General features: G+C 43.7%; 1 protein-coding gene across 1 annotated transcript in view; it reads right to left on the bottom strand.

Annotated features, from left to right (window-relative positions):
- The window catches only part of POLA1 (DNA polymerase alpha 1, catalytic subunit), a 3,104,727-nt gene that overhangs the window by 2,326,230 nt on the left and 751,110 nt on the right, over positions 1–27,387 (bottom strand). Inside the window, exon 18 of the mRNA XM_044072304.1 lies at positions 7,043–7,132. Within this exon, the coding sequence (XP_043928239.1) occupies positions 7,043–7,132 (90 nt within the window). The remainder of the gene's footprint in view (positions 1–7,042; positions 7,133–27,387) is intronic.

The following is a 27,387-nucleotide window of genomic DNA, read 5'->3' as shown; positions in this document are numbered from 1 at the left end:
AACTTAATTCACTTTAAGCAGCATTTTCAATACATACTGTCATGTCATATTTTATACTAAAGCTTGTAAAAAAAACATCTCAGGGTGTTAAAAATACATTGATTTGAATACTTCTGACATAATAAACATAAGTATCCAATCAAATATTTCATTAAATAAAGCCTAAGCTAACACATAAAACAGTATTAATCTGTACATTTGAAATAGAATAAACCTACTTAAAACAATATCATTAATAATGCTAACACAATAAATGCCTTTCGAAATCGATGAATAATTGCAACCATAAATAAACTTAATATAGAGCTTAGAAATAATATTAAATTTATACTAGATAATGTATAAATAATTTTTAAGATGCATATAGGCTAGAGCTCAATATGCAACTATATATACTTGTGAATCACATTACTTGTAAAAATCTGTATCAGACAGAAACCATCATAGGAGTTCGATGTAACAAATTCGAAAATAGTTATATATATTATGAAAATGCAACATAAAAACTTTCTTATAGTATTAATATGTGTGAATAACATATAAGCATGCCTGTTAAACTTATTAACTCAACTAAAGACTTACAACGGATAACAACATATATTTGATTCGTATAAAACTATAAATTTCATGTGTTATTTAACAGGCGCGCTTATATGTTATTCACACATATTGATACTATAAGAGGCGATCTCTGCTTGCCTTACAAAGCCATGTCTGACCCAGCCCTGTTAGAAATGTTACACCTAAAGAAATCCCAATCCCTCCACACCACACGCTCCAGGGACCTCAATGTCATTACCACAATCAACAGAACATGCTGGAGGGACAGGTTCATAACCCAGAGACTGCTATGCTCTGGAATAAACTTCCCATGCATGTCAAGTAGAGCACCTCACTGGCCCTTTTCATAGGTTCATACTAGGCTATCTGCCCTAGGGCATTTATAAGCCTAGCCAGAGTGTGTATGGCTTTCGCCACCCATTTTAAATTAATTTTGCTATGCCCTTTTTCGAGGTTAGTATACTGTGCCTCTGTCTAACAGTGACACAGAAGTGATACCCGGGGTAAACCTACGATCTCCCATCTACTCATCAAGATTCCTCTTGAAGAGAGTCAATGAGGGACTCTGCCTAACCTGGACTGGGATTTTATTCCCGAGTGAAGGGAGCCTCTGGGTTATGAATCTGTCCCTCCAGCATGTCCTATTTATTTCAGCGCTGAGGTTTAAGTCCCTCGAGCGCGTAGCTCGATGGGATTTGGATTTTCTGAGGTGCAGCATGTCCATTAATTCCGGGTTGGACATGGCTTTATACGTCAGGCACAGATCGCCTCTGAGCAGGCAGTATGCCACTGAGTAGAGCTGGAGTTTCTTTAACCAGGCAGCATACGGCATCTGTTTGAGCCCCTTGATCCTCTTGGTGAGGTACTTTTGGGGTCTTTCCAGTTGCTGCAGGTGTCTGGTAAGGTACATCCCAAAAGGGGCATTGTACTCAATTATGGGCCTGATGAATTTGATGAGTGGATGGGAGATGGAAAGTTCACCTCGGGATCACTCCACTGGCTCTACTTGACAGAGGCACCGGGAACTAACGGCGGCATGATGCCAGGGCACTTCAATGGGCTAGGCTTGTAAAGGCTCCAAGGCCATTAGCCTAGTACAAAACTATGAACCTATGAACCATTGCACTGATATGTACGATAACACCTAAAACAGACAAGTACCAGGTCCACCTTGATGTTTCTCAAAAGCAAATCTTACGAGTGCATAACCAGATTTGGGATATTAATAAATACATGTTTAAATCTGTTTGCATAATGATATGCTTACATAATGATACCTTTACACTGAATCATCTAATTCATTTATAGCTCTGAACCTTTGCTAAATACATATCTGAAGATAAAAGTAAAAGCTGTATCTAATGAGAGTTTACAAGGTGGAATAGAACATTAGGACTCTACAAAGAATATAAATCTGGGAAACAAAAGGTAGTTCAGCAATGCTGGTGAAAAATGATAAGTGCAGTGCTCTAGAATGTGAAGTGAATTTCATGAAAAATAACTGATGTAGCAGTATGGTGCCGAAGGGAAGAAAACTTAAATAAGAATGTTATGTGCAATAAATACTGTGAATGCCAGTGGTGCTTACAGTACTTTATTAATAAAATAATGCTTGTAAACAAAACTGATACTCGCTCAGTGAAGGTGCACGTCTCTTCTTACCCTGTCAGGGTGCTTATGGGAGGTGAGGGAGGTGCACATTGTAAAGCAGAGGACATGTGTATAAACTATGTGATGTGAAATTTGTATGGAAGAAGCTTTATATAGGTACCAAATGTTCACAGCAAATACTTGGAATAAGATGATTTGTAGATTTTTTTAATTGAAGTTGAATTTGCAGTTATTCAGCCTTCGTTTTCTCTACAGGAAAAAACACAAATGTGTGGAAATTTGTTGCACAAGCCAGTGCATTTCTTTGTGCCGGTCCCAAGCCCAGATAAATGGGGAGGGTTGCGTCAGGAAGGGCATCCGGAGTAAAACTTACCAAATTATTCATGCGGACACCAGTAAATATTTACATACTGGATTGCTTGATGCCCGGGTTAACAACGACCACCACCAGTACAGGGTGCTGGCGAAAATTGGGCTACTGTTGTCCGAAGGAGGAGAGGAAGTGGAAGGCATGGCTGAAGGCAGGAAGACAGGAGAAAGGCTAGGACTGTGGTAGTGAGGGTCGGAACTTTGAATGTTGGCAGTATGACTGGTATACGGAGAGAGCTAGCCAATATGATGGAAAGAAGGAAGGTTGGTATATATTGTGTGTGCAAGAGACCAGATGGAAGGGGAGTAAGGCTAGGTGTATCGGAGATGGGTTCAAATTTTTTATCATGATGTGGATGGGAGGAGAAATGGCATAGGAGTTTTCCTGAAGGAACAGTATGTTAAGAGTGTTTTGGAGGTGAAAAGAGTGTCGGATAGAGTGATATTTATGATGCTGAAAATTGATGGTGTAATGATGAATGTTGTTAGTGCATATGCTCCACAAGTTGGGTGTGCGATGGACGAGAAAGAAAAATTTTGGAGCGAGTTGGATGACATCATGATGACTGTACCCCAAGGGTGAGAGAGTGGTAATTGGAGCAGATTTCAATGGGCATGTTGGTGAAAAGAACAGAGGGGATAAGGAAGTGATGGGTAGGTATGGTGTTAAACCAAAGAAATGCAGAAGGTCAGATGGTAGTGGAGTTTGTGAAAAGGATAGACATGGCTGTGGTGAATACGTATTTTAACAGGGAAGGGCATAGGGTGACATGCAAGAGTGGAGGAAGATGCACAGAGGTGGATTATATCTTATGTAGGAGGGCCAGCTTGAAGGAGATTGGAGACTGTAAAGTGGTGACCGAAGAAAGTGTAGTTAGGCAGCATAGGATGGTGGTTTGTAAGATGACGATGGTGATCAAGAAGAGGAGGAAGAGTGTGAGGGCAGCACCAAGGATCAAATGGCGGAAATTGAAAAAGGGTAATTGTGAGGTGGAGTTCAGGAAAGAGTTAAGACAGGCACTGGGTGGCAGTGAAGAGTTACCATATAGCTGGGTAACTACAGCAGAGCTAGTAAGGGAGATGGCTAGAAAGGTGCTTGGTATGACATCTGGACAGAGGAAGGACGACAAGGAGACATGGTGGTAGAATGAAAAAGTACAGGAGAGTATGCAGGAAAGAGGTTGGCAAAGAAGAAGTGGGACTGTCAGAGAGATGACGAAAGTAGACAAGAGTATAAGGAGATGAGGTGCATGGCAAAAAGAGAGGTGGCGAAGGCTAAGGATAAGGCATATGAAGAGTTGTATGAAAAGGTTGGACACTAAGGAGGGAGAAAAGGACCTGTACCGATTGGCTAGACAGAGGGACCGAGCTAAGAAAGATGTGCAGCAGGTAAAGGTGATAAAGGATAATGAGGGAAACATACTTACAAGCAAAGAGTGTGTTGAGCAGATGGAAAGCGTACTTTGAGGGGTTGATGAATGAAGAGAATGAGAGGGAGAGAAGATTGGATGATGGGATAGTGAATCATGAAGTGCAATGGATTTGCAAGGAAGAAGTAAGGATAGCTATGAAGTGGATGAAGAATGGAAAGGCTGTTGGTCCAGATGACATACCTGTGGAAGCATGGAGGTGTTTAAGTGAAATGGCAGTAGAGTTTTTAACCAGATTGTTTAATAAAATTTTGGAAAGTGAAGGGATGCCTAAGGAATGGAGAAGTGTTTGGTACCAATTTTTAAGAATAAGGGTGATGTGCAGAGCTGTAGTAACTACAGAGGGATTAAATTGATCAGTCACAGCATGAAATTATGGGAAAGAGTAGTGGAAGCTAGGTTAAGAAGGGACATGATGATTAGTGATCAACAGTATGATTTTATGCCGGGAAAGAGCACTACAGATGTGATGTTTGCTCTGAGAGTGTTGATGAAAAAGTACAGAGAAGGTCAGAAGGAGTTGCATTGTGTTTTTGTAGACTTGGAGAAAGCATATGACAGGGTGCCTAGAGAGGAGTTGTGGTATTGTATGAGAAAGTCGGGAGTGTCAGAGAAATACGTACGAGTGGTACAGGATATGTACGAGGGTAGTGTGACAGCGGTGAGGTCTGAGGTGGGAGTGACAGATGCATTTAAGGTGGAGGAGGATTACATCAAGGATCAGCTCTGAACACTTTCTTATTTGCAATGGTGATGGACAGGTTGACAGATGAGATCAGACAGGAATCCCTGCGGACTACAATGTTTGCAGATGACATTGTGATCTGTAGTGAGAGTAGGGAACAGGTGGAGACGACTCTGGAGAGATGGAGATATGCTCTAGAGAGAAGAGAAATGAAGGTCAGCAGGACTAAGACTATTTGTGTGAATGAGAGAGAGGCTAGAGGAATAGTGAGGATGCAAGGAGTAGAGGTGGCGAAGGTGGATGAGTTTAAATACTTGGAATCAATAGTTCAGAATAATGGTGAGTGTGGAAGAGAGGTGAAGAAGAGAGTACAGGCAGGATGGAGAAGGTGAAGAAGAGTGTCAGGAGTGATTTGTGACAGACGAGTACCAGTAAGAGTGAAAGGGAAGGTCTGCAAGAGGGTCGTAAGACCAGCTATGTTATATGGGTTGGAGACAGTGGCACTGACAAAAAGGCAGGAGTTAGAGCTGGATGTGGCAGAGTTAAAGATGTTAAGATTTGCGCTGGGTGTGACAAGGGTGGACAAGATTAGGAATAAGTATATTAGAGGGTCAGCCCAGGTTGGAAGGTTTGGATACAAAACCAGAGAGGCAAGATTACGTTGGTTTGGACATGTGTTGGGGAGGGATGCTGCGTATATTGGGAAAAAGATGCTAAGGATGAAGTTACCAGGTAACAGGAAAAGAGGAAGGCCTAAGATAAGGTTTATGGATGTGGTGAGAGAGGACATGCAGGTGGTTGGTGTGAGGGCAAGATGCAGAGGACAGGAAGAAATGGAAACAGATGATCCGCTGTGGTGACCCCTAACGGGAACAGCCGAAAGATGATGATGATGATTAATGCTGAAAGACCATGAAAAGAAACTGTTCTGACCGCTGAAGTTAAGTGACGGGATAGTTATTTCTTAAATTAATATTTTGGGACTTAAAGCACTGCTGGTTATAAGATGAATGTTGTTTGAAGTCTGGGTTGAATAAACTGGAAAATGTGGAAAAAAATAACTTGAGGAAAGCTTTATTGTAAATGTATACAGTTACTGATTGTGTGTGTTGCAGCAGCAATAAAACCATTTGCTAAATATAAGAAAGTATTGAAGTTGATGACTTTCCCAGAAGCAAAAAACAAACAAAAAAAAAAAAAACAAAGAAGCCAACAGTACTTCCAAGCACACCTAATGGTATCTTTTCCGAATCCCAGATGAAAGGCACATGATGCACAAAAGCAAGGAGTTGCTGGATGGATTCATCTCAGTACAGATCTGCAAATAGTGTTCAGCAGCAGCAATAAAACTAAGTTAAAAATAATAAGCATAAAAATCTTTGAAGTACATTAAATACTAAAAATGAAGAACTAATATGTGCGTCTCTGTGGTGGAAAAGAAACAGCCAGAATGACCAAAGTTAAATACCCTGGATAATGGAGGACTCAGGGAGGGGTAGATGAATGAGTAGATAATACCACCTTTTCTATCGGGGGGAATAACTGCAGTGCAAACTAGAAGAATGATAATCTGAGGCAACATTCTCAAAAATTCCTCTCTGCCACAGGATGGACTCCTAGTCGAGGAGTGCATCAAGATCAACCACAGTAACTGTGCAGAAGCATGTATGTACACTAGGCTTCGGAACATCAGAATCACTGCAAAGTGCCTGGTAGAATAAAAAAAGATAGCTGTTTGATCAAACATGTTAGTCAGACAAATGTTTCTGTAGTGGATTTAACAGTCGGGCACTTCCAGGGGACATAAGATGAGGTTACTAAAAAGTACTTCTCTCATGGAAAGAGGAGACTCCTCACAATGACCACAGTGAGATTCTAAAGTCAAGTAGGATGAAGTGAATGGGTTAATACCACGCCTAATGAAGTTACTTGGTCAAGAAGGAAAACATGGGACTCCAAAGAGTACCAGATATAGGGTCACTCTGCTCTTTATCAGATCACAGAGCTACAAAAAAAAAATCTGAAATACATTCTAATATGTCCCACTTCCTTGACATAATGTACATTAGAAGTAGGGTTCTCACCTCTACAGGACCTATGGTAGTGCTTGTGTTGAGAGTTTCACTGCAATAAGTATCACTGAGATTTATATTTTTTTGTTATACGGCAGTCCAGTAAAGAGCAACTTAGCAAACTGACAGCTACTAATCCAAATCTATACCGCATCAATTTAAATAACTTCTTTGTACTCTGAAGGGGGATGTCCAAGAAAAAATGTTAAAAAGCACAAATATGGTACATTTTTGCAGTTCTTCCAAACTGAATGTGAAATGATGAGCCCAACATTATGCAGTGCTAGTTTTCTAAAAGTAAAGTATTTCCTTACCACAATAACATCAGGGTCAATCTTGTGAACCTTTGCAAGAAAAAATCCAAGTAGTGTCCTCTCAGTAGCTGCAATTTCAACCTTGACATTCTAAACAAAAAGAAAAACGAAATTACCCAATGTTACCTAAACGCATACCCTACACATCGTGACACTTCAGTTCCTAGTTTCTACTGACTGTTTACTGCAGTTCTTTAGCTACTCCTGACTGTTCCACATTCCCAATAACATATGAATTACCAAATTTATGTACTCCATATAGTTGAGGATATATGTGTGTGAAAACCATCTGCAGTGGGTAACAGCTACAATTTTTCTAATATCAGTTTGGTGTAATCCAAATCACGGTTGCATATATCTATGTATCAGGTTACCAGCCAAGTATATTTTAAGCCCACGTACTGAGCCTACACAGCCTAAAATATATTATATCTATTTATAGTTATATATATGTATATACACATATATCCATATCCATGTGTGTGTGTGTGTGTGTGTGTATATATATTCATATGTTCATTGTTTTTGTAATTGAGTTTCGAACTTCACAGTTCGATATTACAACATTCGAACTCCTGTGAGTTCGACGTTGTAATATAGACCCTTATATGTCTATACACACATACACACACTCGTGTGTATATATGCATATTTGACATTATGACATTTCTCGCTGCATGCATTTCATTGTATGCTGAAACACTGGGGTTTTTCGTTGGTGTTGAGTTTGTCGAATTATGTAACAGTCAAAGTTCATTAGACTAACAAGTTAAATGCCAGATCTTCTCCCCTTTCTTTGAAGTTGTACAACCCTGGAGTTCGTATATTTAATTTTCAGGGGTATGGGGAGAAGTCCTCCATATCTAGGTATTGGAGAGTGAAGAACCCTAGTAAAAGTTAGTTTTTCTTGGGTAATTGCAAATAACTTGCTGGTTTACATCTGCGATAACGTTTTTTTTTAATGATTTTAGTGCTGATCAACAGTAATCTATGTGTGCTCTAGGTTTAGTATTTCGATCAAACTCACCTGCAATTATTCATTAAAAAACTCATGCATGTGTGTGTGTGCAGTGCACATGTACACACTGTATACATTGCTCTTCAACCTGCGGGACAGAGTCCTAATCTAAAAACCTTGGGAGGCCCTCAAGGAAGGATATCCCATAACATGGCAGAGCCAAAGGATGCCCTGTTTCTGGAGAGAAGATCCAACTTGTAACGGGAAATGAAAGTATGTGAAAATCCCCAGGTAACCACAGAGCAAATGTCATCCAAGGAAACTCTAGGCTAAAAGGCAGCTGAAGTAGCCACAGACCTAGTAGAATGTGCCTTAACTTGAGCTGGCAGAGACAATCCCTTGGTTGAATACGCCAAAAGTATACACAGAGATCCAACAAGCAATGGTGATCTTGGATACAGGTTTCCTTAAAAAGGGCTTAAGAGTAGGAAATGAAAAGTTGATCGGACTTGTGAAGGGCCTTTGTTTTGTGTAATTAAAAATGTAATTGTCTATGAACATCCAAGCAGGTGCAATTTATACTCTCCCTTATTGTGAAAGTTCAGAAAGAAGACGGAGATTGATTCTGAAGCCACTTTCGGCAGAAAGGAAGGATTAGTGTGCAAAGAAACCCTGTCTTTATGGAAGATCATGTAAGGAAGGCTTAATCGAAAAGGCCTGAAGCTCCGATAATCTTTTAGCTGAAGTAATGGCAATCAGGAAGGCTGTCTTCCAAGACAGGAACAGTAAATCCACTGAAGTAGTGGGTTCAAAGGCAGGAGAAACCAAGGCTTGAAGGACCAAAGTAATATCCCAAACAGGCGTCGAGTCCTCGATTGGTGGCCTAAGAAGAAAGGTACCATTCAGAAAAGCTTTACAGAACATAGAGAAGCTGAATTATCCCCTATGTGGAAATTAGAAATAGCCACCAGCTGAACTTTAACAGTAGAAAAGCTAGCACCCTGTTGAAAAACACCTGCCAGAAACTCTGGAATAACAGTAACCGGAGCAGTGAAGGGATCCAAATCACGTTGAGATGCCCAAATCGAAAAATGTTTTTCACTTACTCAAATAAATCTTTCTTGTGAAGATTTATGAGCTGCTAACGAAATCTTAACCGGAGAAGATAGCCCGGGAGTCCTCACTATCATGGGAACTGGAACAGCCAGGTGATGAGCTTCAGACCTGCCAGATCTGGATGTGGAATCCCTGAGGGATGTGAAATCAGATTTGGAAATGGATCCAACGTCCAGGGAGGACACTACATGAGACCACTGAGAAGGGAAACATACTTGGTGAGGCCAGAAGGGGGCAATGAGGATGACTGAGTTCCCCAGCCATTGCGCTTTCTGAATGAGCTTTGGGATCAGGGGACGTGGAGTATAAGCCTAGAAAAGACCGGAGGAACAAGCATAAACCAGAGCATCCCTGGGGGACACTGCCAGAGGTGGGTTCAGAGCGAAGAACTCACTGCACTTCACATGGGAAGGAGAGGCGAAGAGATCACAGCAAGGCTGACCCCACTTTAGAAATATCTGCTTCGCTACGGAAGGATTCAGATACCACTCATAAGGCATGAGGTTAGACCTGCTGAGCCTGTCAGCTGGAAAGTTGGATCTCCCCAGAATGTGCGTTGTCACCAGAAAATGGCTGGTGGAGATCCCCCCACTCCCACAATCTCATGGCTTTGAGGCAACGGGGATAAGACCTGGTTCTCCCCTGTTTGGTGATGTACCAGACTACCGACATATTGTCTGTCTGGACGGCAACTGTCCCTAGGGGAAGATGGGCAGGAAGAGCTTGCAATGCCAATCGTACCGCCCTCATCTCCAGGACACTGATATGCAACTGGGTCTCCAGAGAAGACCACATGCCTTGAACTGCCCTTCCCTAGCAATGCCCCCCCCCCACCCAAGTAGGGAAGCGTCCATGGTCAGAGGGGAGGGAAGAATAAACGGGCAACTGCAAAGAAGATCCGGAGACTGTACCCACCAGAAAACAGAATCCTTGCAGGCTCGAGATAGACAAACAGGATGAGACAACGGTTGATCTAGAAATGACACTGGACTGCTACAATCCACTGGAGCACCCTCATTTGTAACAGAGGTGTGGGTACGAGGGTGATCGTGGCCGCTATGGACCCCCAATGCCATTAAGACAAATTCCGCTGGGGGAGACTGAACTTGAAGCATGCACAAGACATGATATTTGAGGGACTGAAGTCTGTCTGGTGTCAGGAAAACCTTGGTCTGAATGGTATCTAACCGGGCTCCAATGAAATCCAGAACTTGACCTGGTTCTAATAGGAATTTGTTGAGATTTATGATAATGCCCTACTGGTGGGCGGCCTGGACAAGGAAACCCCTGGCTTGGCAGAGTCAATGCCTGGAGGGGGCGGAAAGGAGGCAATCATCCAAGGTAGGGGAAGACCTGGAAATGTTGCAGCCACAGATGAGCCACTATCACCGCCATCACTTTGGTGAGCACTCTGGGGGCTGTGGGGTAAGACCAAAGGGCAGCGCTCTGAATCGGTAATGATTGGCCTCCAGCTGAAAGTGGAGGAACCTCCGACAGAGTCAGTCTATTTTGATGCGATAGTACACATCTTGAAGGTCTACTGATCACATTCAGTTGTTCTCCTGCAGGAAGGGCAGGACAGATTGGAGTGTGGCCATCCGGAATTTCGTTTTGGCAATGGACAGGTTCAGGGTAGAGAGATATAGAATTGGTTGCAAGTCCCCCATCTTCTTTGGCACTAAAAAGAACCTGGAATAAATGCCTAATCTGGACTGGTCTGGGGGGGGGGGGGGGGGCTGGATGACTCACTTTTCCAGTGCTGCATCCCTCCTTTGTGCAGGAGGGACATCTAGGTGGTGTTTGAGAGGGGGACGTGTTTGAGAGAAGAGGACTGAATACCCTCTAGATACGATTCGCAACACCCAACGATCTCTTATAGACTCCCAGGCTGTTAGGTGAAGAGTCGACCCCCCCCCCCCCGACTGCCTCCAGAGGCGAGCAGCTGGCCAACCCTTCAGGAGTTCTGCACGGGCCTGTCCAGGAAGGAATCCCAAGACCCGTGGTTCCTCTGACCCCCTCTGCCATGAGGGAGGTGTCTGTCAAATCATCCTCTGCCTCTGGGGGAAGACGAGTCCTGAGCATCCTGGGAATTACCCTGAAACTTCCAGAACCACATCATCTTCGCCCATCATGAATTCCTGGAAAAGGTTCACTGAGGAGTTGAGAAGCGGATTCAGAAGGCAGACAATGTCTTCCCGTCCTTTTCGCTCTGGACCAAAGTGTCACATACAGTCTTTCTAAACAGAGTGGAACCATTGTACGGAGCGTTCGTAAAGGACACCATGAAGAAAGTACAGTTTTGTACCTACCATAAATGTAGATATCCAATAGATATGCAACTGCAGTCATAACATATGGGTTGTCCTGCCTCAGGCAGCCCTCGGTCGGCCGGATTCCAAAGTCTGGCTCCGGCGTCGGCTGGTGTCGCCTCCTCTCCGATGTCAGAACGGCTGGAGTATAAAGGCATCGGCTGACGCCATCTTCTTTAGTGTTTCTTGCCCCAGATGCCAGGTGCCCTCCTAAGAAGGCTAAATTTGGTGAATGGATAAACAATTCCAGACATGCACAACTGTAATAAACAGATACACCATAGGAGATACCCCCAGCTAATAGGGATAGGGGTAGTGGACCCATAAAGAAGGTTGCAGAGGGGTAGGAGGGTGGGAAAATCCGACTGCAGTTGCATATCTATTGGACATCTACATTTATGGTAGGTACAAAACTGTACTATGTCCTTCAAGAATGCAACTGCAGTCATAACATATGGGTTGAATACCATAGCCAAGCTGGGGGTGGTTGGAACTAAGAAAGTGATGGTGTAGCTAAAATGCCCTACAGGACTGCCGAAGCAAAGCCTGCTCGGGATCTGGAGTATAAAGGCAGGTTGTAGTGCTTGGTAAATGTATGCACGGAGCTCCATGTAGCAGCCTCTAGAATGTCCTTTGTAGCCACTCCTCTTAGGAAAGCTGTGGATGTGGCTATAGCTCTGGTGGAGTGTGGCCTAATATTGGCTGGCACACCTTTTCCATGAAAAGAATAGCAGAATCTGACGCAGTGTCCAATCCATTTGGAAATTGTTTGTTTGGAGATTGCTTTTCCTTGTACTCCAGCAGCATAGGCTACAAGCAGTTGGTCAGACTTTCTGGTGGCCTTAGTTCTGTCCAAGTAGTAGCGTAGTTGTCTGTGTATGTCCAAAGTATGCAGCAGTGCTTCCCCCCTGTTTTGAGGATTGGGGAAGAAAGTAGGCAGGTGAATGGCTTGATTTAGAGACACCCTGGAAATTACTTTTGGCAAGAATGAAGGATTGGTTCTTAGAGAGACTCTGTCCTGATGAAAAATGAGAAAAGGAGGTACTGCCATGAGTGTCTGTATCTCCGAGACTCTTCTTGCTGATGTGATTGCCAATAGGAAAACCGTTTTCCATGAGAGAAATTGCATTTCTGAAGTTGCTGCTGGTTCAAAGGGAGGAAGAGTTAATTTTTCCAAGATGAAATTGAGGTCCCATGCAGGTACTGGCGGTTTCCTGGGAGATTTGATATTCTTTATCCCTCTTAGGAACTGTCTTAGCAAAGGATGTGAAAACACAGGTGGATCACAATTGTATTTTGCTGAGATTGCTGAGGCATGAATCTTTATGGAAGAATATGAGAGACCAGTATGAAACATTTCTGCCAAGTATTCCAATATCTGAGGTATACTCAATACTGTTGTATCCTGACCCCTGTTAGCATTCCAGATGATGAATCGCTTCCACTTGGCTGAATAGGTTTTTCTGGTGGAAGGTCTGCGTGCTTCCAGTAAGATCTCGAACTTTTTTGGAAAGAGATATCGGAAGGAGTTATGGTAACCTCCAGGCTGTCAGATGCAATGTTTTCAGGTTTTGATGAACAGTCCTGTAATTGTGTTGTGTTAGAAGCAGAGGCCATAGGGGCAGAGGCCACGGCTTGGTCCGAGTTATGCTCAACAGCAATGGGTACCAGTGCTGCCTTGGCCAGTCTGGAGCTATCAAAATGCCTGTTGGTTGTTCTGCTTTGATCTTCAGTATCACCTTGGTCAGCAGTGGTAGAGGAGGGAATGCATAAATTGTTAGGGAATTCCAGCTGAAGGAGAGCGCATCCGTTTTCCAGGCTAGAGGATGGTGGGTCCTTGTACAGAACTTTTCCAGGTGATGATTCATGTGAGAAGCAAAGAGATCTATGTCCGGTCTTCCCCATGTCCTTGTTATTTGTGAGAAAACGTGAGGATGCAGCATCCATTCGTGTGGATCCAAGAAATTTCTGCGCAGCTTGTCCGCCAGTACATTGTCCTTGCCTGGCACAAACTGGGATTGCAAATGAATCTTCAGACTTAGGGATTTTTCCCAGAGAATCATTGTTAGTCTGCAGAGGGGATAAGAATGAGTGCCTCCCTGCTTGTTTATATACCACATAACAGTGGTGTCTGTCCTTATTAGCAAATGTCCTTGTTGAAGTGATTTTTCGAAAGTCTCGATTGCATGTATCACTGCCAACATCTCTTTTTGGTTTATGTGCAGATGCCTTTCCCTTGGTGTCCATTGACCTTGAATGCATCTGCCCTCCATGTGCGCCCCCCATCCATGGTCTGAGGCGTCTGTTGTAATCATTTGACCTGCTTGAGGTTTGTTGAAAGACATGCCTTTGTTTAACTGACTTGCTTGAGCCCACCACAAAAATTCTCTTTGCAGACATGGAATGAGTGGTATTATGTCCTCTAGGCTTTGGCTGTGTTGGGACCATAAGCCTTTTAAATACCATTGCAGCTTTCTCATATGAAGTCTTGCCAAAGGCATCAGAAGAATGTAAGATGCCATGAACCCCAGGGCCTGCAGGATTTTCCTTGCAGTCAGCTGGGAGAGCTTTGCTAGGCCTTTGAAGTACTCTGGTAACTTGCTGTTGTTTTTCCTCTATGAGGAAAGCCATTTGTGTTTTTGTGTCCAGTTTGGCTCCTAGGAAAATAATTTGTTGGGATGGCAGAAGTCTTGATTTCTGAATGCTGACTGTGTATCCCAAGGCCTGTAGTAATTGAATGACATAGTCCAAGTTTGCTATCAAGGTTTGTTTGTTGTCTGCTTGTATGAGGCAGTCGTCCAGGTAGGGGTATATTTGAATCCCCGGGAGTCTGCAGTGTGCCACTACTGATGCCAGGCATTTCGTGAACACTCTGGGCGCGGTAGATAAGCCAAACGGCAATGCTGAGAATTGATAATGCTCTGTCTCTGCAAGAAATCTGAGGTATCTTCTGCAGCTTTGTCTGATTGGGACATGCAGGTATGCCTCCTTGAGGTCCAGAGTGACCAGCCAAGACACCTTGCCCAGCATGGGAAGAAGTTGCTGCAACGTCAGCATTTTGAACTTTGGCACAATGAGATAAGTATTTAGAGTAGACAAGTCCAGTATAGGCCTCCATTTGTTTTCCTTTCTTGGAACAAGGAACAGTCTTGAATAAAATCCCTGGCCTTGTTCCTGTGGAGGGACCTTTTCTATTGCTTTTATATTCAACAGCTTTGAAACTTGAATGAGTGCCTCTGCCCTTTGATGAAGTGGCAGGTTTGGCATGCCTTGCCTTATTGGTAAAGTATGGAAGTGGAATCTGTAACCTTTGTCTATTAAACCAAGAATCCAGTTGTCCTTGGTTAAGATATGCCAGTTTTTTGAGAATAAGGATAATTTTCCGCCCAAAGGTGCTTCTCTTTGAGCCTCTGTTGGCGGTATGAAAGTCAAGTCATTGTGGTTGTCCTTGTGGTGTAGCTGGACTGGCTGCGCCACTTCTTTGATTTGGTGGTTGCCATTGGCGGCCCCTGTAGGAGCCTCGGTATTGCCCTCTACCTCGGGCACGCCTGTTTTTTCCCCTTTGAAACTTGTCAGTGTCTGGAAAGGACCAATTCTTTGAAGGCCAATTCCTGCTGAATCTGGGTGGCTGAACCTGGAGGAAATCTTTGACTGTCTGTACTGATTTAGCTTTTTCCTCAATGGACTTCAACACATCTTGTGCATTAGCACCAAAAAGCTTCTGTTTTTCCAGAGGTGCATCAAGTAACTTTACTTTAACATGGTCTGGCAGTGGCTGTTCTTTTAACCAAGCATGTCTACGTATAACAGCCCCAGTCATAGCTGCCCTACATGAAGCCTCCAATGCATCATAACCACACTGAAGAAAATGATTGCTAACCCGCTGAGTGTTATGTACTAGATCCAGCAATGCCTTTCTATCAATAAGCTCACGAGAGGCTAGCTTTTTCTGTAAATCATCCAGTAAAAAATCCTGGTACTGAAACATGAAAAAGGCAGGTAAGTGACCTCATGGCCAGGGTGGTGGAGGTATAAACTTTTTTACCCCATCTCTCCAGGGACCTAGCTTCCCTATCCGCTGGCAGTGGATTCTTGGCTGTGTAAGTAGCCACTCCCTTGGGGCCCTGTGAAATAGTTTCTAGATCCACAGAATGGGCCTTAAAGAGATGTTTGTGGGTGTCAGGGACCCTATAATATCTGTCTGGCTTGGCAGGAGCAGGAGGGAGAGAATCAGGGTTAGCACTGGAGTCGGAGAAGACATCATCCAGGACATCCATAACTGGAGGGATAGCTAAAGGTCTGTGCTGGGGTAGCTTGAGGAAGGTACGTAGCCTTTTCCTGGAATCAGAGAATTCCTGACCCTGCCATTTAAAATGATCCCTCAGAGTGCAGGACTTCACCGAAAGAAAAATCCTCTGGAAGAGAGGCAGAGGGAATTGATTCCTCAGCATCAGAGTCCTCATAGGCCTGGAAGGATTCTTCTTGGGTATCTGAATGCTCAGAATCCCCAGAGGCTTCATCCGAAGAGAGGTTGTCGGCCTGCTCAGTTCTGGGCCTTTTCTCTGCAGGCGGCTGAGAACCTCTGCCTGGATGAGGCTGAGACCCCCTGATAAGAGAAATAAGATCTGCAGCAAGAGACATGATCTGTTTATCAGAAGAAGGGGCCTGGGCAGTAGGTTTAGGATGGGTCTTGGCCTGGCTGGCGGCCTTAGCACGTGCAAAGGCCTTGATGGACATGGATACAGGAGGCCTAGCTGCCCCACGTGCAGGAGTAACCTTGTCCACGGGAATGGTGTCGGGTAGATCCAGAACTTCGGTTTCTGGAGGAAAATCAACAACCGGCACCGGTGTAGACTCCGAGACCGAAGGACGTGTTTACGCTGTGTCGTCGGCCTGGAGCAGTTGAATTACCGCTTCCGAAGGGACCGAAACACTCGCGGAGGGTTTAGGGGGAGTATCGGTGGAGGACGTGGGCCGAGGATGTCTGTCCCGGTCCTTTAGTTTTTTGGTAGATTGAGATGTCGGTTGTTCTGACGGCATGTTATAAGCAAAAGATTCGCCGAAGAAGTCTTCGGCAAATTCTGCCCGGCGCCTGAGAGTGCGCTTATTAAAGCAAGCACAGGCAGCACAGGCCGAGACGTCGTGGTCTGGGCCCAGGCAAGGAAGGCAATAAGAATGGAAGTCCTTATGAGGTATTTGTTTACCACAAGACAAACAATTATTAACTTTCTCAATTTGTTCTGACATCGGCTGAGGCAAGAAAAAATGCTCCCCAACGGGGTACTTAGCTTTTAGATGACTTCGGTACTGAAAACACAGGAGCTGACCAACCGGCACTTGCGAACTGCTTCTGCTTCGGGCACCGCGGCAAGAAAGACTGAAGAAGATGGTGTCGGCCGATGCCTTTATACTCCAGCCGTTCTGACGTCGGACAGGAGGCGACACCAGCCGACGCCGGATCCAGACTTTGGAATCCGGCCGACCGAGGGCTGCCTGAGGCAGGACAACCCATATATTATGACTGCAGTTGCATTCTTGAAGGACATCTCTGAAAAGTTACAAAGTCAGAGGCGGGCATGACGCCTGATGGCCACTCCTGCTCCAGCTAACAGCACCTTCAGTCGTGTGAGATAACAGCCGCATACAGGTACTGGAGATGGAGGTGAGAGTGGCCATCTGGAAGGAAAAAAATCTTTTCAACCAGCAAAATGGACCCTGGGGCACAGCCAGCAACCTCCTTAACCAGGTCATGCTGGAGCCTAACTACATGTGTCATGTAGTTCAGTGCACGTACAGAGAACGTTGCTGAAGGGTAAACTCGCTTCCCAAAATGGTCCACTGTCCTAGACTATCGGTCTGGGGGATAGACCATGGAGCTCTCATGTGCTAACTCCTTCTTACTGGCTGCCACCGCCACCACCATGGCATTGAGAGGGGATCCCTTAGACCAATGAGGTTTATCAGAAAGGGCACCGAGGATCTTGTCGGAGCATTTGGAGATGGGTTCCTCCATGTTGGGCTCCTTCCACTCCAGAGATGTAATAAGATCCACGGCAGGGGGCACCCAGTATGTAGGGGGTCCTGCACCAAATGTCTCCAGGTACACGACTCATCAGGGCTGAGTTTTTGGGCAGACCACCCCCCCCCCCATGCTGACAAAGGATCTCTATGATGTCTAAAAATGAGACATCCTCTGGGGGTGATCAGGGGGAAACCCTCCCCTTCCTCCAAGTTGGTGCCCTCTGAGAGAGACTCCAGCGGGGAATCTAAGTGTCTCCTTTTACACATGTATTTTTAAGAAACCTCCTCATTGGGGGGGGGGGGGTGTTCTCTGGGGAGGAATCGAAAACATCCAGCTGTTCCCATGGGGGAACTCCCTGGGGTGGAGAGGTGTCAGGCTGTCCCATGGGGGAACTCCCTGGGGTGGAGAGGTGGCAGGCAGTCCCTTGGGGGGGGGGGGGGCAGGATGGCAAAATCCAGACCAAGGAAAGAAGAAGCCAGGACGGGCTCAGAGGACGAGATCTTCAAGGGTCTTGATGGGATCCAGAGAACTCTCTCCACCATGTCAAAGGCAGGAGGAGATCTAACCCCTGGAGCTGGGCTATGATCAGGTCTGTAATCCTCTGGATCAATGGGGGGAGCCAGAGCAGAATCTCCAGGTGCTGAGACTCTGAGTGGACGGCCCGGCTTCAAAAAACTCAACCACTCCCTTGGATCCAGTGTCCATGCTACGGCTCCAAGCTAGCTAGAGCCGACTCGCTCAAGGCAACAGACGGCGTTGAAGTACCAGGCAGCACCGACACCAACCCCTCAATGCCAAGGGTCCTTTGACCCAAGGGCTCCGAAACCAGGGGTCAGATAGGAGAAGGAGTTATCAAGATGAAAGCAGTTTGCACGCCCACAGCCCAGGAGGGGGAGAGAGCGGGCAAGACTCCCATCTGTATCTGCGTGCAGATGAATCTCCACATCATCCTGTCCACCTCGGCTTCGGAGAGGCTGCAGATGGACCTAGTGGAAGAGGCCACCAACTCCGGCCTAGGCAGACAGTGTGGTGATGCAGACACAGGTGAACGTCTCAAGCGACACCTCAGGCTCTGGGAAGAAGCAAGAGGAACTGAGCCAGGGAGAACTCAACCCAAGACTTGGGTGGGATTTTGCCAGTTGCTCGGCAGAGGAAGAGCAGTCAGGGGACCGCATCCTCAGCCTATCCTGATGCTTGCGCTTCTTTCCATCCCCAGTCCTCTTGGTGTGAGGTTGAGTCCCAGAGCCTGAGGTGGCGGGAGTAGCAGAAGAGGAAGCTTGGGCCTCTGCCGTAGGAGGTAGAAAGAGGCCCTTTAGTGCAAATTTTTTCCTCCTGCAATTAATGCTCAGGGATTGAACCCCACAAATATCGAGCAGGAAGAATCAAAGTGTTGGACCCCTAAGCACGCAACGCAGAGAGTTTGGCCATCTGCAGAGGAAAGCTTATGGCCCACACTGTACACTTCCTAAACCCCAGTTTGTGTGTCTCTGCCATAGAGAGAGAGACCCACCAGCAAGTACGCACACACACACATGCACCCTAAGGAAAGGGAAATGGGAATAAGAAAATATATGTGTGTGTGTATATATATATATATATATATATATATATATATATATATATATATATATACACACACACACACAATTTATTACACACACACACACACACACACACACACACACACACACACACACACAAACTATAGACCGATGCCAGAGTGCGAAAAAGGTAGGGGGAAAGAAAAAGGGAGAGAAAGGTGAAAAAATAGTTTGGAAATCTAACTCACTTAACCAAAAAAAGCCTGGAGCAGTGGACCACGATGCTTGCAATGAGCACGGCAAATGATATCTGAAGGGAGGAAGTAGACAGGGGCATTATGGGTAGGGGAGGAGCTTGGAGCTCAGATCCAATGCTGGAGAAATGCGACTGAGTCAGATCAGTCCCAAATCAGTGTCCTACAGGTTGAAGAGCAAATGAAAACGACTTCAGATCAAACAGGAGTAGAATCCCATGAGAATGGTGTGCTATAATGATGATGGCATTATAGAGTATTAGCCAAACTCGGTTTTTAGGTGTTGCTGACCAAATTAAACACTGCTATCACCTCCATTCACAGCTGACACTATGGAAATCAGCATATGCTGGGATGATTTTTGACACACTGACACAGATATTTTAGTGTTTTATTTCAGCTTATATTGATTTTGCTTTGTTGTGAGAGTGACAACATAACTCTTGTTACCAGATATTACATATAGCTTTGCAATGTCAGATACTGGAAATGTTATGAAGAACCACCACTATTAAAAGCAAATGTTATACACTCTGACAACATGGCAGTGTATACACAATGAGGAACACTATCTTATCACCTCTGCAGTGGAGCCATGAAGGTAAGGAAATGAACCTTAAATTCAGACCACTTTCTCATAGCAATGCACATAGTGGGGCCATGTATTTGGTAAACACCACAACAGCTGTGTCAAGTCCAAATAGCATCGCTCTGAATTGATGGTGATTGGTTCTCACATGAAAAAATAGAGAAAACAAACAATTTCTTATGGTGATGTGTACGTAAGCATGTCTGAACTCAAAACAGCACATCTTTACAACATGGGCCTATGAAGTACTGTGTCCACAGGGAACAATGGGTCATAGGTGCATGCTAGTCCAATGACCAAAAGGGCCTTTTTAAGCCTAGCCATAAATGAGCAGTTGAAAGTCCCAACATCAACAGCAACTTGGGGCTGAATAGACAGGTTCTGTACCAGACCTTTCAGAGAGCTCTGAAAAAGGTCTTCCCAACGTTATGTCAATGGAGGCATCTGGGCCTGATCACCCGACACCATGTCAGTCCCACATCAGAGAGACAACATCGGAGTCGATAACCATTGGCACAAAGTACGCTAGGTCTAATGTTGTGTCTGAAGATTTCAGCACAGAAGAGTTAAATGCTGTGTCTCTCAACAAAGACAACACTCCCAGCAACACCCTGGTCAAATTTAGTGCAATGGTCAGCACAGAGTCCAAACGTCCTAAAGGACATTAATACTGGAACTACCATCAGCACCAATGCAACCACTGACAAGGATATTGGTATAGATGAACAAATACTCTCCAATGCTGGTGGAACAGTTGCAGGTTTGGGAGTAGACTCCATTGCTGATGGCATGGAAATGAGGTCCAGAAAAGGAATAGAAAGAATGGAGAAGAGCAGACCTTCTTGAGCCGCCCTATGAACAGAGTTAAGATGTTACTGTACTGCAGTTGGACCTTCAAAAAGGCTGACATCACATGTTCAAAGTAAAACAGTGCAGGGCTTCTGAGAGACCTTAAGTTCTAAGGGACTAAGATGGGAGCAGGTCTAGAATAAAGGAACCTTGAAATGTCCTTTGTCCAGTGAAAAGCTACCTATTCTTCCTCTTAGCATAGAGTCAGTATTGCCAGACAACTCCTGCAGAGGAGGAGGAGAAGGAAGAGATCTAGTGGGAGTGGCCAGAGAAGTAATTCCCGAGTGACGCAAGGAATTAAAATGTCAGAGAGCCAGCGACATCTTTTCTAAAACAGATGCATCAGATTCCTCAACCCTCAGTTTCCCTTTTCTTTTGCCTGCTTTTGGCCTCTTGTAGGAGTTTCTGTCATTGTCCTCCAACGTGTATTTTTCCACTGACACAGACTTGTAACATAGCAATCCTTTCAACAGAAGCTTTTTTTTTTATTTTTTTTTTAATCTAATTTTTTTTTTAATTTCTCCAAGTCTTTTGGGTTACTAATACCATGACAGGAATGAACCCCATTCCTAGGACAAAGTATGATTAAAGTTCTTGACAGTACTGTTTCAGTCCTTATTGTTAGCCATAAGTGCCCTTTCACAGCACCCGCAATGTGCCAGTAATGACTCCTCCTGCAATTCGTATGGAGTTCCATGTATCGGTAACATCCAAGTACGATTTAAATTCTTTTTTACAATACACATTGATCATACTACTACTGGAACTGTCTGGGTATCCTCCTTCCACAGTGCCTTTGTTTCTGCCTGCAAATCAGGATATTTTATGACTCCTCCTCTTCTGTGTACGTAAGACGCTGTAGTCAGTGGGTGTAGCAATTTCAGTGATCAATGCTAGTTTTGCCTTCTTTTCATGGACTAGTATATTTGGTTTTCTAGCATCTATTTTTTGAACTGTTGGCAATGGATGATCCCATATGATGTAAACATTATTTTCTATGATGCTCTGTGGCTCAGATTTCCAGTGTTTTTCAGCTACTTCAGTATTATAATGTTTGCACAATCACCAGTGCAACAGTCTTGCCACATTATTATGCCTTTCAATACACAGTCCTTCTAACATTAGTACATCACAACCAGCAACAAGATGTGCAAATGTTTCCAATTCTGTTTTACAAAATTTACATCCGTCTGTTTCTCCCACATGTTCAATGGACTTTGGAAACCACAATGGACTTTGTAAACCAACGTGTACGTAGTCCACTATCTTGGGTCGCCAACATTAACTGTTTGTCTTTTGGTTTAAATTCACCACTCCTTAACGATTCTTGCATTCGATCCTAATCAACATGAGGTTGTTCCAAAATTGTTCTATACTTGCAACTACATTTATGCATTTTCCACATTTCTTGCCTTCACATCTGATCCTCCACCTTATATTCTTTCTTTTTTTGGCACATTCAGTTGCTGCCTGATTTTTATCTAGATTTTTATCTACTTCTGGTTTGATTTCCAATTCCACTTGATGCCGATATGCCTCTGCCAAACTAAACAGGGAAGTCATCTTAGACTTGTACTCCTCATGCTTTAAAACTTTCACTACATTCAAGTCTTGTGAGGTTAGCAGATATGTATGCAATCCCATGATTGTAGATCTATACATGTAATCAATTTCGAGGAGGCCCATACCTCCTTCAGAATGGGGAATATATAGTCTTCGAATACACTGATTTTTATAAATCATTTGATAAGCATGAAGCATCCTTCTTGTTTTCCTGTCCAACCTATCCAACACCTTTTGGGACCAGTCAATCACTCCAAAACTGTTAAGTTTGGGCAGGAAAAGTAAATTGGTTTATAGCCTGGACATCATTCCTAGATGTCAGGGCTGTTTCAGTATTAATTCTAGTCTTCTGAAATATTTCTTACTAAGTTTTATTCACATTTGTTCATGTTTTATTGTTGATCCTTCATCAATTCCCAAATATTTATACACTCCCGCTTGCTCAGTTTCTTTTATATCATATTCCTGTCCCAAACTGATATTTTTGTGGCGCTGCAGCTTTCCTGCTTTAAAGGTTGCTTTTGCACATTTATCAAGACCAAATGACATTTTTATCATCTGAAAAAGTTTTGAGCCACTTGCAGTCGTGCTTTCAGTTCCTCATCTAACTATACAGTTTTAAATCTACAAAAAGATAAAAAGTCTTTACATTTTGTTTTCCGGAGACCAAACTGTTGCCATGACCTAATCTGCTAAGTAGACAGCTTAATGGGTTAAATGCAAGATAAAAGAGCGGCAATGACAGAGTGTCACCCTGGAATATTCCCTTTTGAGTTTTTATCCCTGGAATAATAAATTGCCCTTTATCATGACTTAACTTCAAGTGGTTTGTCAATCTTTCATGGTTGCTGTGATGTAGTTTATCAGTGCAGGGTGTATCTTGCACATTTTTAAGCACTCTTTTACCCATGAATGTGGGATACTGTCAAAAGCTTTTTTGTAGTCTGTTCATGCCATACTTGGATTCTTCCCCTTTTTACAGTTCTCCATTACGACTACTTAACAGCAAATTATACTTTGTTCCATATGACTTTCTTTTATTATCCTTTTGTTCTATTGCCATAATTGAGCTTTCTTCTCAAGGACTATGAACTGACAGCATCAATTCCCAGTGTATAGTTTATGCATCACTGTAAGGCAAGTTATTGGTCTATAGTTTTTAGGATAGCTTGCAGCTTCATATTTATGCAGGAGTAGTGTTTTTCCTGTTAACTAGTTTGGCGTTTGTTTGGGGTGTGCATGTAAATAGTTCTTTCTCATGGCTAAATCTTCATGTAAAGATGTTAATACTTTTAACCAAAAGTTAGGTACTGCATCTGGGCCTGGGGTTTTCCAATTAGGAGCTTTGCTTAACTGTGTTTCAATCTCTCTGGCTATTACTTCATCTTATTTCATATCCTGTACGTTTGAACTTCTTAATCTTTCCTTGATGTCATCTATCCATTTAACATCTTGGTTATGTTCCACATGATCTTCATAGATATTTCTTCAAAATGTATCCATCTCCTTTTTTTGGTGGTGTTTCATTTCCTTTTGCCTTGTTTCCCAGTTCTCAAACCTTCTTGGGTGATCATTAAATTGCTTATTTTGTACTTTTCCTTTATATTTATCTGCATATCTTCTAAGTTTTTATGCCTCTGCTGATATTTTTAGTTTATTATTTGCAATAGTGCACAATAGATCCTGATATGTTCTGATACTGCAAACTGCTTTTATCACATCTATCTTTCTACGTATTTGTTGATCTGTGCCCTCTCCTATACTCTTCTAACAGTTACACCTATCAACTGCTTTATAATTTTCTCTATTTAATACTTCCATGATGGCATTCAATTTTCCCCTTCCCTTACTACCCCGTGTTTTTGTGATAAGACTATTTATTAATTCAGCTGCACAGTAAAATATCTCCTATTTACTTCTGTTATATGTATCACATGAATCTCTATCGACAGCCCTAATTACTGTGTTCATTTGTTTTATTAAATTTCTAACTTCTGGGGTTTTATTGACTTTCAGTAGTCTATTTCTTTCATTGATCTCAATAGGTCCGTCCATTTCTATTAAAACAAGCAACTCTTCCCTTAGATCATTTTCTTCTAAACTGAGGGCACATTCTTTGTTCTCAATTTCCTATGGGCATTCTACAGAAAGTTCAAGCATTTTCCTGTACTACATTCTCTTCAGTTTCATCCTGCATCATCCATTGCTCTTTCAAATGGTAGGGTCTATGCCCTTTTGATCATTGGCCTAGTATATTGACACAGTTTCCCGTTCCTTTTCTTGCTGTGCAACTTCAACTGAATGTTTGTACTGGTTTCCTATGAAACACTCCAAAATATCTTCATATAGCAACTGAAGATATGTTCCCCACTCCACTGGTTTCTCCTTAAATTGAGGATCCATTGCTCTATCCCTGCTGTGATGTTATCATAGCTAGGTTTTCTACACTAAATCCTTCACTTCACAGGTAATCCATAAAAAGAAGTTGTCTTACCATAATGTTCCATCTGTGTTGTAGATCTTTGTTCATCCATTACTATTAGGACTTCGGTTTTGTCCTCTGAACCGATACGGCCGTTTCCAAGCTCACGCCAGCCAAAAACTCTCAGCTAAGACCTACCCACAATGCCCCTCCCCTAGTTACTCCAGATAGAGTTTGCCCGCCCCTATACAATAGAAGTAGTAATAGAAAAATAGTAGAAGGCTTTGTCTGAGCAAATACCCTAACCAGGAGTTCCTAAAGTCCACCAGGAGTCCAGGCAGGGGGAAGGAGGGCAGGAAGTAACGAATGAACAAATATCTACAACACTGAAGGAACGTTATGGTAAGACATAACTTCTTTATCTGATGCTGTAAATCTTTGCTCATTCCTCACTATTAGGACAGAGTCCCCAGCTACTTGAGTCCTGGGTGGCCCTAAGGAAGGATATTCCTGAGCACCAAAGAACCAAAATATGCTCATGCCCTGGAGGTCAAATCCAATTTGTAATGAGAGATAAAGGTATGAGGTCTTGCCCAAGTGGCTGCTGTGCAGATATCATCCATAGAGGCTCTGGAATAGAATGCTACAGAAGTAGCCATAGATCTGGTAGAGTGAGCCCTTATTCTGGAAGGTAAGGGCAGCTTATTCTGTTCATAAAGATAATGAAGTTTCTAAGCCAGGAGGATAAAGTCACTTTGGAAACAGGTTTACCTAATCTAGGTCTTGCAAAAGCCACAAACAATTTATCTGTTTTCCTGAAAGATTTAGTCCTGTCCAAATAACAACAAAGCTGCTGATGCACATCAAGGGTGTGCAAAGGGTACTCCCCTCTATTAGAAAACTGAGGGAAGAAAACCAGTAGGTCAATAGATTGGTTAATGGAAAATCCAGAAAAGACCTTGGGCAAGAAAGAAGGGTCAGCACAAAGGGACACCCTATCCGTGTGGAAGCTCAAGTAAGGTCTCTTGACACTCGAGGCCTGCAGCTCAGACACTCTGAGGTAAGTGCTACTAGAAGTAAAGTTTTCCATGAAAAAAACTTTAAATCACATGTATCAAAATGCTCAAAAGAAGGACTTGTGAGAGACTGAAGCACCAAAGTCAAGTCCAAGGGTTCTGACGTGAGGCTTGACCGGAGTTTAACGTGTAATATTCCTTTCAAAAATGTCTTGCATAGGCGGTGTGACAATCTAAGAATTATCAAATCCATTATGAAAATTGGAGATAGCTGTTAAATGTACAGTGATAGTCGATGCTGAGGCTCCTGCATGTAAAAGAGTCGTCCGGTATTGAAGGATCTTTTGAATAGACAGAGAAGGGATCTATGTTCTGATCTTTGGCCCAAACAGAGAGCCTAGCCCATTTACTAGAATAAACTTTCCTGGTGGAAGGTTTGTGTGAAGCCAGAAGAATTTCACGAACAGGAGATGGGACGTCAGGCAGCCTGGCAATCATTGGAAGTGGAGGAACCAAGCTGAGAGCTTGAAACTGTGGAGATTGGGATGAATCAGTCCCTGAGGATGAGCTAACAAGCCTTGGGAATGATCCAGGATCCACGGGCTGGGAATCAGATGAGGTCATAGAAATGGGAACCAGACTTGATGGGGCCAATAGGGGGCAATGAGGATCACTTTGCTTCTCAACCTTTGAGCTTTCTGGAGAAATTTTGGAGTAAGGGGAAATGGGGAAAGGCATACAGTTGACCTGGGGCCCAGTCCCTTGGGAGGGGGGATCAGGGCAAAGTAGCATCTGCATTTGTTATTTAGAGGGGAAGCAAACAGATCACAGCAAGGCTTGCCCCAGTGTCGGAAGATCCGATTCACTGTTACAGGGTTGAAGGACCACTCGTGAGGCATTAGGATGTTCCTGCTCAGCTTGTCAGCAATAAGGTTGGAACTCCTGGGAATGTGCATTGCTATAAGAAAGCGGTTGGAAACCATCACCCAGTGTCAAATCCTCATGGCTTCTCGACAGAGGGGGTAAGACCTGGTTCTGCCTTGCTTGTTGATACACCAGACGACTGACATGTTGTCTGACTGAATTGCAATGGTCCCAGAAGGTAGGGATGTATGGAACGCTTGCAGCATTAAGAGAACTGCCATCAGTTCTAGGACATTAATGTGCAAACTGGCCTCCATGGGGGACCAGGTGGCTTGGACAGTCTTTCCCCTGGAAATGCCCCCCCTACCCTAACAGGGAAGCATTCATGGTCACTGTGGCTGTGGAAGTCAGAACGGTCGACACCAAAGATTCATTTATGACTTCATCCACCATAGCATTTCTTCCTTGCAACGGTTTGTAAGGCGCATCATGTGGTCGAGTGGATGTGTTAAAAATGACCATTGTGCAGAAAGGAGCCACTGCAAGATTCTCATGTGCAGCCTTGCCAGTGGTACTAATGCAATGGCAGTCGTCATGGAGCCTAAGAGTTGCAGTACAAGGCGTACTGGTACATAGGTCTGAGGAAGAAGGTCTTGGATTTGATGTCTTATTTTCGAAAGCCTGTGAGGAGTAAGAGAAGCTTGAAAAGGATGTTGTGTCAAAGACTGCTCCAATAAATTCCAGTGTCTTTTGTTGAAGACATTTGAGATTTGTCCTTGTTGATTGTAATCCCCAAGCAGAGAGCGAGGCCTTGAGTGTAAGAGGCTGTGGATTAGGAGATT

Source organism: Protopterus annectens, chromosome 5.part0, assembly GCF_019279795.1.
Source record: "Protopterus annectens isolate FY-2018-M chromosome 5.part0, PAN1.0, whole genome shotgun sequence".
In the NCBI taxonomy this organism is placed as follows: domain Eukaryota; kingdom Metazoa; phylum Chordata; order Ceratodontiformes; family Protopteridae; genus Protopterus; species Protopterus annectens.
The sequence above is the reverse complement of the archived record's forward strand: the minus strand, read 5'-3'. Positions and strand labels throughout refer to the sequence as shown.